At 36.9% G+C, this 14901-nt stretch overlaps 1 protein-coding gene across 13 annotated transcripts in view; it reads left to right on the forward strand.

Annotated features, from left to right (window-relative positions):
* RALGPS1 (Ral GEF with PH domain and SH3 binding motif 1) overlaps nucleotides 1-14901 on the forward strand; it is a 120311-nt gene that overhangs the window by 25076 nt on the left and 80334 nt on the right. For all 13 annotated transcript variants that reach the window (XM_055793870.1, XM_055793871.1, XM_055793872.1 and 10 more), the window contains 5 exons: nucleotides 579-629; nucleotides 5560-5643; nucleotides 6130-6219; nucleotides 7879-7971; nucleotides 10014-10140. In XM_055793870.1, the coding sequence (XP_055649845.1) occupies nucleotides 579-629; nucleotides 5560-5643; nucleotides 6130-6219; nucleotides 7879-7971; nucleotides 10014-10140 (445 nt within the window). The remainder of the gene's footprint in view (nucleotides 1-578; nucleotides 630-5559; nucleotides 5644-6129; nucleotides 6220-7878; nucleotides 7972-10013; nucleotides 10141-14901) is intronic.

Here is a 14901-nt window from a genome sequence, read left to right on the forward strand (position 1 = left end):
CATAATGTCATTTGATCACTTGAAGCAATTCAAGTATCTTATCACTGAGATGCTAAAAATGTTCTATAAGCTTTTTTTTTTTTCCTTCAAAATCATTGGCTTTGAAACCATTATAATGTCTTATCAGGACATGCTCATCAGAGACTAAAAATCTCTGTATTTAAAGTATCTTCCAATCATGACTAATTAGCACATCATAGTGCTTTATTGCCTTTCAACCCAGTGCATGTGAAATGTTTGCTGTTTTCTGTGTGAAAGGCAAATTCTTCTTCCTGCCATCACTGTTTGGGTCCTTCATTGACTTGACACAAAGACTCCCAAACGTGGGTTTTTCCTCAAAAGCTTCACTTGGTTACAGCTGGTAACGGTAGGAGCATATGGTGACATGTGGTGCTCGGGGTGATGGAGAATCCTGCTTGTGGTGGGTTAGCCTGGACAGGGCAGGCTGGGTTCGCTGCCAGTCACTTCTGGTCTATGGAGAACATGTGACTGTGGTTTGTAGTTACTGAAGGGCAGGTGTAAATACATGATTGTTAACTCTTTGTATTACATTATTTTAAATTGTATCATTATTGCAGAGCCAGATTACATTGATGGATGTGCCAGTATTTAAAGCTATACAGCCTGAGGTAGGTTTTCTTAAACTATCTGCTTGCCTCCTGGAATTCAGTGCCTGAGGAAATGTAGCCATTTAAGTAATGTTTTTTCATTCAGAAATGCTCAACTTCTTGCACTGCACTAATATTCTTCTAGGCGTATTCCTTGTTAGCACTGTGAATCTGTAACCCAGCCTGATTTACTTTGATTTGTCATCTATTGCCAAAAGAGATGACTATGCTTTTTCTGGAAATCTTCAGTCCTGCTTTGTGTTGAGTGTTTCTTCAGGATAAATTTATCAAATGTCAAAATTCTCTACTCTGCCTTCTGCTCCTGTTTTTTCAACTCGCACCTGATTTCAGAGTTTGACTTCTGCCTCTAGTTGTAGCCCGTATTTTAGGTTGTATCAGCTGCTTGGTAAATTTTTTAATTTGTACTCTCATGTCTAAGATCCAGTTCTGAGGGAGTAAATCAGCCCAAACCCTTAAAAGTTAATGTATTGGTGTCCTTTATTTTTTTAACCTTTTAAGAAAGGCACAGAGAGAAACTTGAGGCCCGTTGAGAAAAAACAATGAAAGTTAACATAGATATTTGAAAATCAGAACCAAGAATTTTATAAATGAATGACGGTAGATAGCAGAATGTTAAACTTGCATAAAAGTCATATGTTATCACATAGTATTTTGAGAAAATAATCTTCTTTTCTGCAAAAGGTACAAGAATTGCATGTTTCCAGCTTCATGTTCTTTAATATAACGACATACCCTTAGATCCATTAAGCTTTATTGTCTTTATTCTGTGCCTAGGTGAAGTATCATGAATACATAAAGGACAAAAAACCCACCTATGATGTTAGCAGAACTGAATTTTTGGCATCAGAAAGGGCAGTCCAGTTTGGAAGGTGCTCATCCGTCTAATCTGGTCACTAACAAAACAATTCATCATATGTTACAGTGGTTCAGAGAGATTAGAAGCCTTCTATTTTGAGAAAGTACAGGAAAGAAAAATTAATCTATCTGCTGTTTGGCCTTCCTGTCAGATTAATTTATATTTTTTTCAAGAACACCAAGACAGTTTTGTAGGTGAAAACACTTTCTTGCTTCTGAAATTACATGTGTTCTCCAGGCAGTCAGGAAGTCTGTTTTTTACTGAAAGAAAAAAATGGCAAATGAGCAATGCAATAAAAAAATAGCAGTACCTGTAGAAAAATCTGTTAATGCAAATATATCAGTATTTGCAAATAGATACATAGATGCTTTTTTATGAGAAAATTTTGTGAAGAAAAACATCAGTTAGACCAAAGTGAAGGTCTTGCCAAAACCAGAGGTAATGTGATACCCTGAGGAGATGAATTAATACAAAATAAACCACAAAACTTAGATGTTCATATTTAAAATGAATTTTGCATTTGCTTTAATTGCTATGAAATATGTGCCATAGAATTTTGTACAAAAAAACCCTCCAAACCCAAAATTTATTTGCTGTTCTTTTCCTTTGTCATTGCTTCATTTTGTCTTTTAGAAATTAAATTTCCTGAAATACTACTCTGAGGGATTGGCAGAGAGATGTAACTTGGTGAGAAACGACCAGAAAAAAACCTAACATCATATGTTCAGTTTCTGTCAGAATACAAGTCTACGTAGAAGTAGTAGTTGCCACAAAGTTATTAGTTTGAAATTGTATTTTCCAACTTTAGTCTTGCTGGAATTGCCAATACAATTACTTTTTGCAAACAAACAATTAAAACAACTGCTCCTGTCCTGAAATTCTGCTAGCTGTAGGACTAGGGTTTAAAGCAAAGTATAGCCTGTGTATTTGTCATCTACCTGACTCTTGTTACTAGGTAAGGTACTAGGCTAAGATGGTTAAAATTTTCCAGTCGGATCATGTATTAATGTGTTGTCTGTATTTGCCTGCATTTGTGTGAGGCCCCATAGCTGTTTAAATGAAGTTGGTGTGTTCGTTGTCCCGTGTCCATAAGCGTGGATGCCCTGTGCAGGGCTGCCCTGGGCCCTGCAGCGGCATGCAGGTGTCGCTGGCTCTCGCGCTGCCAGGCAGCTGCCCACCCTTGTACCCTGGGATGCACCTTGTCAGAGCTGCCCTTTGGTGTCTGTGTGCTGCGTGGAAGAAGTAAAGGCCAATATCCTGACTAAAACTGGTGTTGTGTGATACTTGGTTTATTATGTTGCTGGGTATGATGAAGGCAGAGTTCGGTCCCTACTTCTTCTTTTGTATTTGCTTGTGCAAGGTGGTTGCAGTTTCTCTGTGGGATCAGCTTTTGTACGCAGGAGTGATGGTGGACATGTAGCTGGCTGTGAGAGGGAGCGCTTCCAGTTTCCTGGGCTAGAAAGGGGGGCGAGAAGGAAGCCTGGAGCGGCTGAAATGCTTTGCTAGGTGCCATGTGGCTAAGCTTCGGGGCAGAGCTCTGCACAGAGGAGGTTGCCTTCATCAGCAGCCACTGGGCTGGCTGCTTTGGTGAGCTACCTGTTGAATTTTGGGTTTGGAGGTAGAGTGTTACATTGCTTTTTCTTCAAGTTTTAGCCTTTAACATGAGCTTATGCATGGATGGAAAACTTAAGATTTTAAAGTTCCGGTTGCTAGGTCTTATCTCAAACACACAAACATCCTTTAAACCTAGCATTTGCTGAGGCTTTTTTTTTTTTGCTTGAGCTATTACTAAAAAAACATATTTGCATGTTACTTCGAAGGGTTCAGTAAGAGGACATCTGATTTAACAATTTTTTGTTCTCTGGCAGAAATAATTATGCTTATTTCTGCATAACTTTATTTAGGCTTTTTTCAAAGTCCTGGAAATTGCAATCTCCACACATTTCATGGTTTTCTTGCATGCTTGATTGGAAAGTTTCTTGTGACTCTGTGCACTGAGGAAATTGCCTGCATCCTTCTGTACAAAAAGATGATGTGTAATTCCAGAACACAGTACATTTCAACAGTGTAAGAAAAATTTGTCAGAGGCACATTGGATCACTTACTCTTATCAACTTTCCTATTCTGTCCCAATTTTAAACCTAGTCAAACGATTTTACCAGGCACAGGATTTTCCATTGTTGCTCACTAGGCCTCTGGCAACTGCTTAAAATCCTTAGATTGCCGACCTCTTCCACTTTTCTGAGAAATGTAAATTTTGCTGTCCCTAGTAGAGTGACTGAGATTTTTCCACATAAACATGTAATTTCCAGACTCTTAAGACCAGATGTGCACAAATCATGTGGAGAATCTGTGTCTTGACAGATGTGAATTGGCATTTTTATCTGCAGAAGGCTTAAATGCTGGAAGATTGGGATACAAAATATGTTTGGAACTGGAAATGCTTTTCTTGTGCTCACGGAAGAACATGCAGACCTCTGTATCCTGAGAGTGTATTTCATTTATCAGACTGTAGAAAGTGCTTTTCAGAGGCAAAATTCTCTTTGGCTGATTCTGCCTTTTCGTGTGAAGATGTCTAAAGTTAATAGCATACATTTGGAAAGTTGAACAACATTTTGATTGAAATTTGTGGTTCTAAAAACAGAAGAGTGATTTAGAACTGGTGTTACAGAGAACTCATTTCGAGTATGTATGTATGTATACACCACTTGTCAGATCTGAATATAAAGACTGTATAGATATGTGGTAACTTGAATCTCTAATTAAAAAGAGCCAGGCTGTCTAAATATATTTGGAACTGCCTGAAATAACTATTGGAAAATGGACACTTTCCTTCTCGCTAAATCAAATTTGTAACTGTAATTACATATTTCTTTTGATGCATAATTTAATACAGTTTATTCAAGGAGAAAATCATTAACCTGCTTTTTAGCTCTTCTGTTTACTTTATACGTCCCACAGGAATTTCTACTATTTATTTTGCAGTTCCAGCAAAAGATTATTTTTTGCCATGGAGCGCTGGGATTTTATTGTGCATTGAAATTGATTATTTGCGGTTATGGGCATACAACAGAAGTTGTGATTTTTCTTATTATTTTTAACTGGGTTGACTTCAAAGTAGTCACCATAATGAAAGAGCATTCAAGAATTTGTTTTATATACTGTGACTGAACTGTGCAACCTACTGACAACTTTTTGCTTTATTAGCATCAAAGTACTAATCTGCATTCTTAAGTACATGCCACACTCCAGTCAGGTCTGGCTAAACATTTATGGCTTAAAAAACAGGCCAAAAAATAAAAATCAAAGTAAAACAGAGTTCTAACCCCAACCTTCTATCCACCAGAAGACCTTCAGACTTAAGATGGTTACTGTGCAGCCTTTTTCAAATGATAAATTCTCTTAAGTCTTGAGTATCACGTACAGAGATGTCAGCTTTTTTTTTAATTAGTTAGTAACTACTGTAAACAGTAATATTAAAATTGCATAATAGTGTTGTTCAAATGCTTTAGGTCTCACATTTTAATAAAAACAAATTAGGGATTGAATATGCCAAACTGTGGTGTATTCATGGGTGTTTTATTAAATGTAATAATGAGGATGACATTCAGGAAAAATAGCTAGGTTCCCACCTCTAGTTGCACAGCTGAATTTTGTACACTTTGAACTACTTCAAATATCTTTCATGGATGTGTTTAGCTTTAGCTTCAGTTTTGAACCAGGTAAGATTATACACTAGCAAAGTCTTTACTGCAGTGTCTGCCAAGTTGCTTGTATGAGAGAACCCTGGCCTGAAATAATCAATGTAGAATGAAACTTCAGAGACATCAGTTATGGCTGATACAGTCCCTCTGTATCTGAATATTCATAATGATGCCTATTTTTTCTGGTATCAGGAGAATATACAGATTATATCAGGAAAACACAGAGGTGTTCAGTTAGACTAGTTGGCATCGAATTGGTACCTTGGGTTGGTTTTAGTAGTTACCTGATAGGTGCTTCTGTCATTTTTTACACTTTTAAATGTTTTTCAACATTACTAATTTTTAATAAATTTCTAAATGTGTTTTCTAGGAACTAGCCAGCTGCGGATGGAATAAGAAAGAAAAACATATCCTCGCTCCAAATATTGTTGCCTTTACTAGGAGGTTTAACCAGGTAAATTATTAGATTACTGTGATGAGCAGGTACTGTTTGACAGTTGTCTTTGAGTATGAAGTTAAATAGAACTACTCCTGTGAATTAAAGCATAATCTTCATTTTGAAAAACACACCTAAAATTTTAAAATGGCAGTTCCTGTTCTCATTTGCATTGTCTAAATTTTCTTGTTATTCCTCGAGACCATTGGTTCCTAATTTTTGCTGATCTGTCGTGGTACAACATTAGCAATTCTTTTCCTCCTTTTTCTATGTTTCACCTGCTCATTCAGTTACCTTCGTGTTACCTCACCTCTCTGCCTGCTTCTTACATCCAGTGGTAATGCTCTTCAGTAATTGCAGCTATATAGATGAGAATTCATGGGGTCAGAACTCTTCTTTCCTTACCCTGTTTCCTCCCTGGAGCATCATAAAAGTATACAAATATTTCATCTGATAAAGTAATTTTTTTGTAAATAAATTCAGTTATATGTGTTTACTTTATAGGTCAGTTTCTGGGTTGTACGAGAAATATTAACAGCACAGACCTTAAAAATAAGGGCAGAAATATTGAGCCATTTTGTGAAAATAGCTAAAGTAAGTGCAACTTCCTTGTACTATCATTCAAAATCTTATTTCCTTTTTGTTTGTTTCTGCACAACTCCTATGAACTGTTGTTGGATTACAGAGGGTAACGTTCTTTTTTAGCATATCTACAATGTTGTACCACGTGAATAAGATAAAGGTATGACTGTTTATAGTCATAAGAATATCTGTCATAAGTCAAAAGAAAATCTGTTGTTTATACTCGGTTAAATAAAACTACCCAGTTCAGTGTAAGTCCTCTTCTGCCTTTGCCTGACAAGTTTAAAAGTGGTTTGTCTTGTTGACGGCCAGCTATGTGTTGCCAACACTGAACATGGTTGTAAACTGTTCTGGTTTTTGTCTTCCCTCATTCAAACTTACCTTCTATGAAAAGAAATCTCTTGCTTTTAAAATGGCTATTGTGAGACTTGTATTCCTACCTGTAACATGTAGTTACTGGTATGAAGCACTGCTGTTAAAGCTCAGTTATTGTAATGAGCTTGAACACTGCATTTTACAAGTCATTCTTAACTTTTAAAAAAATCTATTTATTTAAAAAAATATTTTTCTGCTTCATGACCTGAGGTCATTCTGTTTTGTATGACCTTTTGTGACACTTACTAATACTAGTAAGACAACAGCACTTGGATCAAAGGCCTGAGTGCTAATCTTGTGTATGTGAAATTGTGTGTATGTGTGTGGGTATTAGAATAACATTTCCCATGTAATAGTTAGTTATTTTTTTTGTATTGTGAATATTTCCAATCAGTTTACTTGGCAGTTTTGTGCTTATGCAGAATGAGTTCCTGGCACAAATGCCTAGTCCAGGTACTAGGAGAATGGTCATCTTAAAGGTGCTAGGTTGCTCTTGGAAATAAGAGGGTTGTTTTTTGTGTTTGGGGTTGATTTCCCGCCCCCCCCCCCCCCCCCCCTAAAAAGGAAAACACTGCCGCCTTTTTTTCTTTTTTCCCTTTATTTCTTTTCCCTCTGTAAAATCGAGATACCCCTCAAATGTTCCTGAGCAATGAGTATATTGATTGCTCAAGAATGAATCCAGCCTCTTTTTAAGATTTATGAAGAAGCTACATGGCAACCGTTCTCAGTTTTCTATCTTTCTGGATCTATGTTGTGGAAACTTTATCATTTAAGACAACTTTATTCCACAGTATTACCTCTTTTGAGATCAGTGTGTTTTGAGTAATTGTCAACGCAGAGTGAATTGAAAGTACGTTGAAGTGAGGAAAATTTGTCCTGTAAAACAGATTACAAATTAAGAAGTTGTATTAATTCTGAAAGGGTCATCAGCATACTTGGTTGATGGTTTTGGCTTGATTAAATTTTTAATTTCCATATTCTACTCATTTTCAAGAACAATGCATCATAGAATATTTTTGTACTTTCTATGTTCCTGGAGGAACAGCCTTAGAAAATAATAAATTAAAATTAAATACAATTTGTATGATCACAGCTGAAATGCCTGTTATTTTGAGGAGAATATTTGGAAAATTTGTAACTGCTAAAGTGGTCTTAAGAATTTTGCACATTGACCGCATTGGGTAGTTGGTGTTTTCTGCAGTCATTGATGAAAACTTTGTATTTTATTAATGCAACTTTGAGATTAATGCAGCTTCCCTTTTTGATGTGCTAAAAGTTGTTATTCACTTTTTTCAGAAGCTTCTAGAACTGAATAACCTTCATTCTCTCATGTCCGTGGTATCAGCCCTGCAAAGTGCACCTATCTTCAGACTGACCAAAACCTGGGCCGTAAGTTATTTCTTGGCCATTGTCTTTTCTGTCTTGTTTGAATTTTGAGGCTTTCCTGAACTCTTCTGAATTGTCAAATTGCATGCTGTGGAAGAGGATTCTTTATGTTCTTGTTTTTGTGGTATCATCATAGCAGAAGTAGTGATCTGTTACATGTTTTGTGAAAGCAGAGTTTAAATGGCTGCCTATTTTTTTTCCTGTAAGTAGTTTCCTGTTTTTCTGTCTGTTCTAGAAGCCACTGATTATATGCTCAAGAGGACTTTAGTTGATGAGTAATCTTAGAAGACCCTCCTAAAGAGTGTGTATCAGTAGCCCATTATCCAAATCATCGTGTGTGTCATTAATACATTCCCTAAAGGGAAGGAAGAAAAAAGGTCTATTACAAATAGAGGAGCATTAATTTTGTGATTATTGTACAATGCATTTCAGTTTTCATTTTTTTTGGAAATAAAAAGCACTGATAATTTCTTTTTCAGAAATTTGTTCTCTTAAGGGCAGAATATCTTATTTAAATGTACTGTAGGTTTTGCTATGTCTTTGAAGTGGAATACACAATTACAGTGCAGTCCTGCCATAATCTTTAAATATACAAAGGATTAGGTAATTCTTGTTAATTTAGTTTTCCACCCAAGGATCACATTAACTGTTCAGATCTGATAAATAAAGATAGCTATACTTAACACTTACCTAAGTTTGTTATGTCTTTAAAATGCCTGTAGCTTTGTAATGGTTTGATTGCTCAGAATTAGGCTACAGTCTAGTGAAAACGTAAGTGCCTGCTGTTTTGAGCAGCTTGATGAAGCTGGAACTTAAATAGGGAAAATTGTTCACGTGTGAAACTAAGCGTGTGAATCATCTGAATTGGACCTGAAGAGGCGTGAGGCTCTTTGTCAGCACAGTAGCTGAAAAACACCACACCGTGCCGTTAGGGCCTCAAGGAATTTTCAGGGCTGTTTAGAAAGAAAACAGCCAAATTATTCTGAAATCTTTTCACTCTTGGACCTCTTGCATTACTTTTTATTTAACTGTGCTGCGGTGAGCACTGCCCCGGCCTGCAGGGGCCTGGGGGCTCCCCTCGCAGCTGCCTGCGGGGACCCCAGCCCAGCCCCGCGTGGAGGGAAGCAGTGAACTCCTGCCTACCCGCTGCCATCTTCGTACAACAAGGGCAGGCGCACAGCTCTCCAGAGACAGAACAGCCAGGCTTACAGCCCTGTGCTACAAGCGGTGGAATTTCACAGAGTAAGAGCTGTGTTAAGAAACGTGCTGTGGAACAGCTGCCTGTTGTCAGAAAGTACAACTGCAAGACCCAGCGTACGGTGCTGCAATTCTCCACTCTATTCTGACTCAGCTGGCTTTTAAAATCATCTTTAAAGCATCGATGGTGTTTCTGAAAACAGCTGAAATAGGGAATATGTTTCTGTAGCTACAGTTGCATATTTCATGTTTACTTTTCAATCTTCTGTCACTTTAGGATCTTTCGCATTGCTAAATATTTTTCTGTTTTTTCTGTAGTAAGTCCAGTAATAGAAAAGAGATTTTAGTACCATAGAGATTTCCTTTCCTTACGCTTTTTCCCAAAATGTTTTATCATAATTTAATAAGGCATTGTTGAAATGGCACAATTTGCATTTAGAGTGTTTTCCATTGATATTTCTACCTTCAAATTAAAAGAATTTTGAGCAATTCTGATAAACTATGAGAATGTTAGTGACTGTATAATAACATATGTTTTTCCTTCTAAAAATGTAATATTGCTGAGGTTATTCAAAACTCTGAGGTAGTGATATATGAATAATTGATAAACCCTTCAGAAATAATCATATTTGTTCATATCTGAAGACATGCTGAATTGCTGTTTGGTTTTTTTTTTAACAGGCAGCACATTTGCAAATATTGTGCTGTTTGGGTAGTGATGATGAATATAATCTTGACTATGCTTTTTTTTACTGTGGTAAAAATTATTCCACACATTTTATTATTTATTGTTGTCTTTGTGTGGATTCGCCTTTTAACATTTTATGATCTTCATTTTTTCTGTGTAGCTTTTGAATCGCAAAGACAAGACCACCTTTGAGAAGTTAGACTATTTACTGTCTAAGGAAGATAATTATAAAAGGACACGGGAGTACATCAGAAGCTTAAAAATGGTTCCTACGATTCCATATTTAGGTGAGTGTGAAGAATTACTTTACTTATCTGCAGCTCATTTTGACCAACAAGCACTAATGTAATATAATGTTGTGTGCCTGAAGAACACTGTATAGAAGGTATGGTTCACTTCATTTCCTAATTATAAAAATTAGACCTGGTGGAGATTTTTAAGCTATATGCTGTCTAGGATCTGTGACTTTTTGGCACTACTGACATCTGAAACTACAAGTATGTCTTTTGGTGTCTTCAGAATTTGCAAGAGCATTGGGTTTCAGAAGTGTCTTGAGTGTGATTTAAGACCTCAGTCATGTAGCTTTCATTTTTGCAGGGTTGTTTTTTCAGGTACCTCATAACTTGGTATCTTAAGCTGTATTTGGTTTGTGTCAGTTTCTTGTAAGTACTTTGAAAACAGATACAAACTGAGTAGTCAATTCAGTTGATTGACTTGTCTTTTCAGTATTATTCATGTAGACACACTAGATCATTATTTCCCCAGCAGCACTTTTAACTCTCAGTTCCTGCCTGTTACTGAACTGTGCTAGCATTTCTGAGGAAAGCTGCAAGAACCAGATTCCTACTAAACAAGGCCATTCAGACACTGGAATATCTTTCTAGTGATGTGGTCTTTAAAAGAAGGACTTAACCTAAGAAGGTATTTAATTATGTTTTCTTTAAGCGATATATTAGAAACAATAAGATAATTTATTGTAATTATTTTCTAGTGCCAAGAAAAGACAAATACAGTGATTTTTCTATAGCAGTTCATGTATGTGAATTATGGTCCTGTTTTGAACATTCTGTAAATATGACTTCCAGAAAAAAATATATTTTAGAAAAATCAAACTAAGTCTGGAATTTTCATCACAGGTACTCAGCAAAATTCACTAATGTTTGATGAAGTTATAAGCAACAGAATACACCATAAAGAGACATCTTAAACACTTTAAAGTATTGGTGTAACCACAGACTCCACTTCTAATGCAACTTTCTCCCTTATCTAAGGGATGTGGGATCTAAAAACCTTGTGCTTCAGCCACATGAACTCCACAAAATCAGATGTGAAATACACCTTTACCTGAAGTACTAGGAATGGTTGTTTTCCTGACATAGGAATTCCAGCTAATGATCTACAATTACAGCCGCATGTATGACAATAAAATTTAAGTATTCTAGGAACGATACATGACAGTTTTTAGAGAACTGTGTTGTATTCTTAGGAGGCTTCTCATAATTGTGTTACTTCTTACTTAACCTGACACATTCACATAATTTCAGAAAGATACACGAGGAAAACTCTGCATAGGCTTTTTAGCAACTCAAGCTTATTTGTGGTCCTAAAATGTCCAAGGGACTACAAAAAAAAACCCTGGATGTGGATGTGTAAGCGCTCAAACCAGTCAGTAGCTTAATCTAGTTCGCAGTAGGCTTTTTAGAATCTTAATTCCTTTGTCTTTTTCACTGTTTATTCTGTTGGTTTAACACACATACTTCAGAAGAAAAGCCTGACACATGGTATTGCATTTGTTTTTAATGGTTAGGAGATAGTTGTTTAGTGGTTTTGGTTGTCTTTTTTTGTTGTTGTTGTTGTGTCCCCCCTCCTCCCCAAAACAAGGGCTGTAGATCTGTAAAGGTAAGACCCTTTCTTTGCAGAACTGCTTTCGTTCTGTTCTTTTACAGCAGTCTGTTGGTAAACAGATGTGCTGAGTCATGTTGACAAATGCGTTGTCCTGGACAGTCTAATTTAAAAGCTGAAAAGGCAGTATACTAGGTTAGGACGCAGAGGATATGAACAATAGCTGGGAATATTTTACTTACTGTATTTGTATTTAGGAAGTGGAAGACTGGCATAAATTCAGGACTGTAAAATTTTCATGCATTTGTGTACCCTTTGTGTATGGCTGTCCTGCCAGTAGTCTGTTAAGCTGTCTTCATCCTTTGAAGGAATGAACTTTGAGTTCAAGTTCAGTTTGATTTTGGTCAAAGTTAAAATCATAAAATACTGTATCTTTTCTGCTAATCTTCTCTTCAAGGTTGTTTGCATAGGTCTGAAAAGGCTATGTCTGCATGACATACCAGAGCTTACCTCCATCTATTTCAAGCATGTTCAGATTTGTTATCTGGACAGACTGCTCGTATCATGCAACCTCTTTTCATTAAGCCTTCCTGTGTGACAACAGTTTTGTTAGTGCTTCCAGTTGATGATTGCTTTTGTATTGGTTTAGTGTATGCTACTTCTTGTCTGGATTTTTTTGGCTGAAAATAGTTGTCTTGGTAGCTTTAATGATCACTGGAAGCAGAATTTTGTTTCTTCCCTGTGGGGCTTTCTTATTAAATGTGCATAAAATGTACCTTATTCTGTATCTGCATCTGTAATGAATAATGCATATGTCTGGAGAGTGTCTCTAGCTGGAAGTTGGAGGGGAACCAAGGTCCTGTTTTTTCTGGTGAACTTTAATGAATTTATTTAGTGATAGGGACTGAGCTGGTAGTGATGCTGACATAGTGATGCTGGAGCTAAAAAGGGTACGGTTTTAAATCACTATACCTGGATAACTAGAGCTCAAGACTTCTGCATAGGCTTCCTGGGCCAGAATTGCTGTCCTTGTGTTAGTGAGTGTCAATGCCTCAATGGATTTCTCTTCCATGAGTTTATGCACTCTCTCTTTAAACACATGCAGACTCCTTGCATCCACAGCACCCAGCTGTGTCCAGTACCATTTGGTTTTTTTCCTCGATCTAAAAGTGGCATTTTCTACCTTCACTAGATAAATCCTGCGTTGTTCTCAATGCAGTTTCTTGAGGCTGCTCCTGACATTATGGACTTCAGTCATTATCTGTTGTCTTCACACTAAATCTTCAGTTACCTCTCTTCCAAAAGGAGGAGTCCTTAGATTACTTGATCGTGCCTTGTACAGATGCCACTTGACATCACTGACAACCTTGTGGCAGCATTTCAGTTCTACATCCTTTTTAGGGGAAGAGAGTGCACGTGGACTGCGTGCAAAATTCAAGATAAAGTGCATGTTTGATTTATGTAGTGACTTCAGAAAGTTTTTTGTGTTTTCTTTAATAATTCCCAACATTCTGTTAGCTCAAAGTTTAGTAGCAATCAAAAAAGCAAGTTGTTTTCAGGAACTATTTATTATAATCCCAAGTTCTTCCCTTTATTGGGAATTATTTGCTCTTTCTGTTTTATGTGGAAAGTAGGGTTTTCCCCGCCCAGCCCCATGTATCACTGTCTAGATATTTTTTTTATCTTCTGTCATATTGCCCAAGCAGTTTGTCTCATAAATCCCTCTGCAGTTCCTGTCAGTCAGCCCTTCTCTTTGCTCTGTAATTAACAATTGCCTCAATCAGTTAATATCAGCAGATTTTTGTTCCATTGTTCACTCCCATTTTCAGGTCACTTATGAATATGTTGAACAGCATGAGTCCCAGCACAAATTCCTGTGAATAATAGTCAGCCCTGCTTATGTAAAATACTTCTTATTAAATAAATTTGACAGCCATTCCTAATGGCCATACTTAAAATGTGTTGAAAAAATGGTATGAGTTATAGAAACTTCTTTGAAAATATTTTCAGGTTTGAAGGAATGTTTAGCTTATCAAAAGAGAATATTAAAAGGGGACTTGTTTCAGTGAATAATTATCTTCTGGAGGGACACAATATTAGGTATGGAAGAGCTTCTTTAATGTGCTTAAATGAACAAGTGGACTGATCTAGATTAGGAGTAAATAGTGGACTTAAAACACTGAATGAGAGTGATGAAGTCTCTGAGGATTAGCAGAGTTCATGGGACACCCATTTCATGCTGTAGAGCCTCTTGTCTCTCACTGCAAGACAGTTATATTGGTTCTTATTTCATCTGGGGCAGCTGGAGATGAGATGGTCAAGAAAACATGCTGGGGAGTGAAACAACTGCTAAAATTATCCAAATACTCTGGTTTATAGAACTGGCTCACAGCCTTGTGTAAGAAGTGCTTTGGTGCTATCTAGTTATTGGAACATCACTCCAAGCCAGTTTTAATTAAACTTAAAATATTTCTGAAATGGACAAAAGTGTTACAAACCTACTTAAAGACGCAGATAATGAAAATGAAAGGAAAAAAATCCATGTTACTGGGTTACAGGGTTGAATCTGAAATTCCTGCTAGTATCTGGCCAACCTCCTTTAGGCTTCCTGTCCTGCATGTGTCGTACCTTGGGTTTCCTACATCACAGTGAGCCAGTCCCTCGTGATGGCAAAGACTGAGCAGTGTTGCAGCTCTTTTAAAGTGAGGTTTTCCCTGTGTCCCAAGAGGTGCAGTTGAACCTTTGTGTAACCAGATGAACACAGCTGTATGTTTACAACCTCAAGCTACAATATGAGAGATTAATATATTCCTTACTATGTTAAAACTACTATGTTAAAACATCTAACAGTTGTTGTCTTTTCAGACAGCTCTTCGATTTTTTTTTTTTTTTTTAAATAGAGAGAGAGAAAAAACCCCACAACATGAGATTGGCAAGGCTGTTGGTCTGGACTGCTGGGAGCATTTAGCCCCAGTGTGATGTAAGAACAAATAGCAATCACATTGTTTTGAAAATTTGTGGGTGCAGTGGCTCGCTACAGCTTTTTCCTGTCTTCACTGTAGGTGATCTTTCAGGTTGTGTCTGTATGTTATAGAAGAGATGAAGATGGGTATGTTCTGTTACAGTCTGCAGGTTTCACTGAGTTGTGGTGGTTTGTTGGTTTTTTTCTTGGAATATAACAGTGGGGATAATGGTGGGATAATGGT

This window comes from Falco peregrinus, chromosome 1, assembly GCF_023634155.1.
Source record: "Falco peregrinus isolate bFalPer1 chromosome 1, bFalPer1.pri, whole genome shotgun sequence".
Taxonomy (NCBI): Eukaryota; Metazoa; Chordata; class Aves; order Falconiformes; family Falconidae; genus Falco; species Falco peregrinus.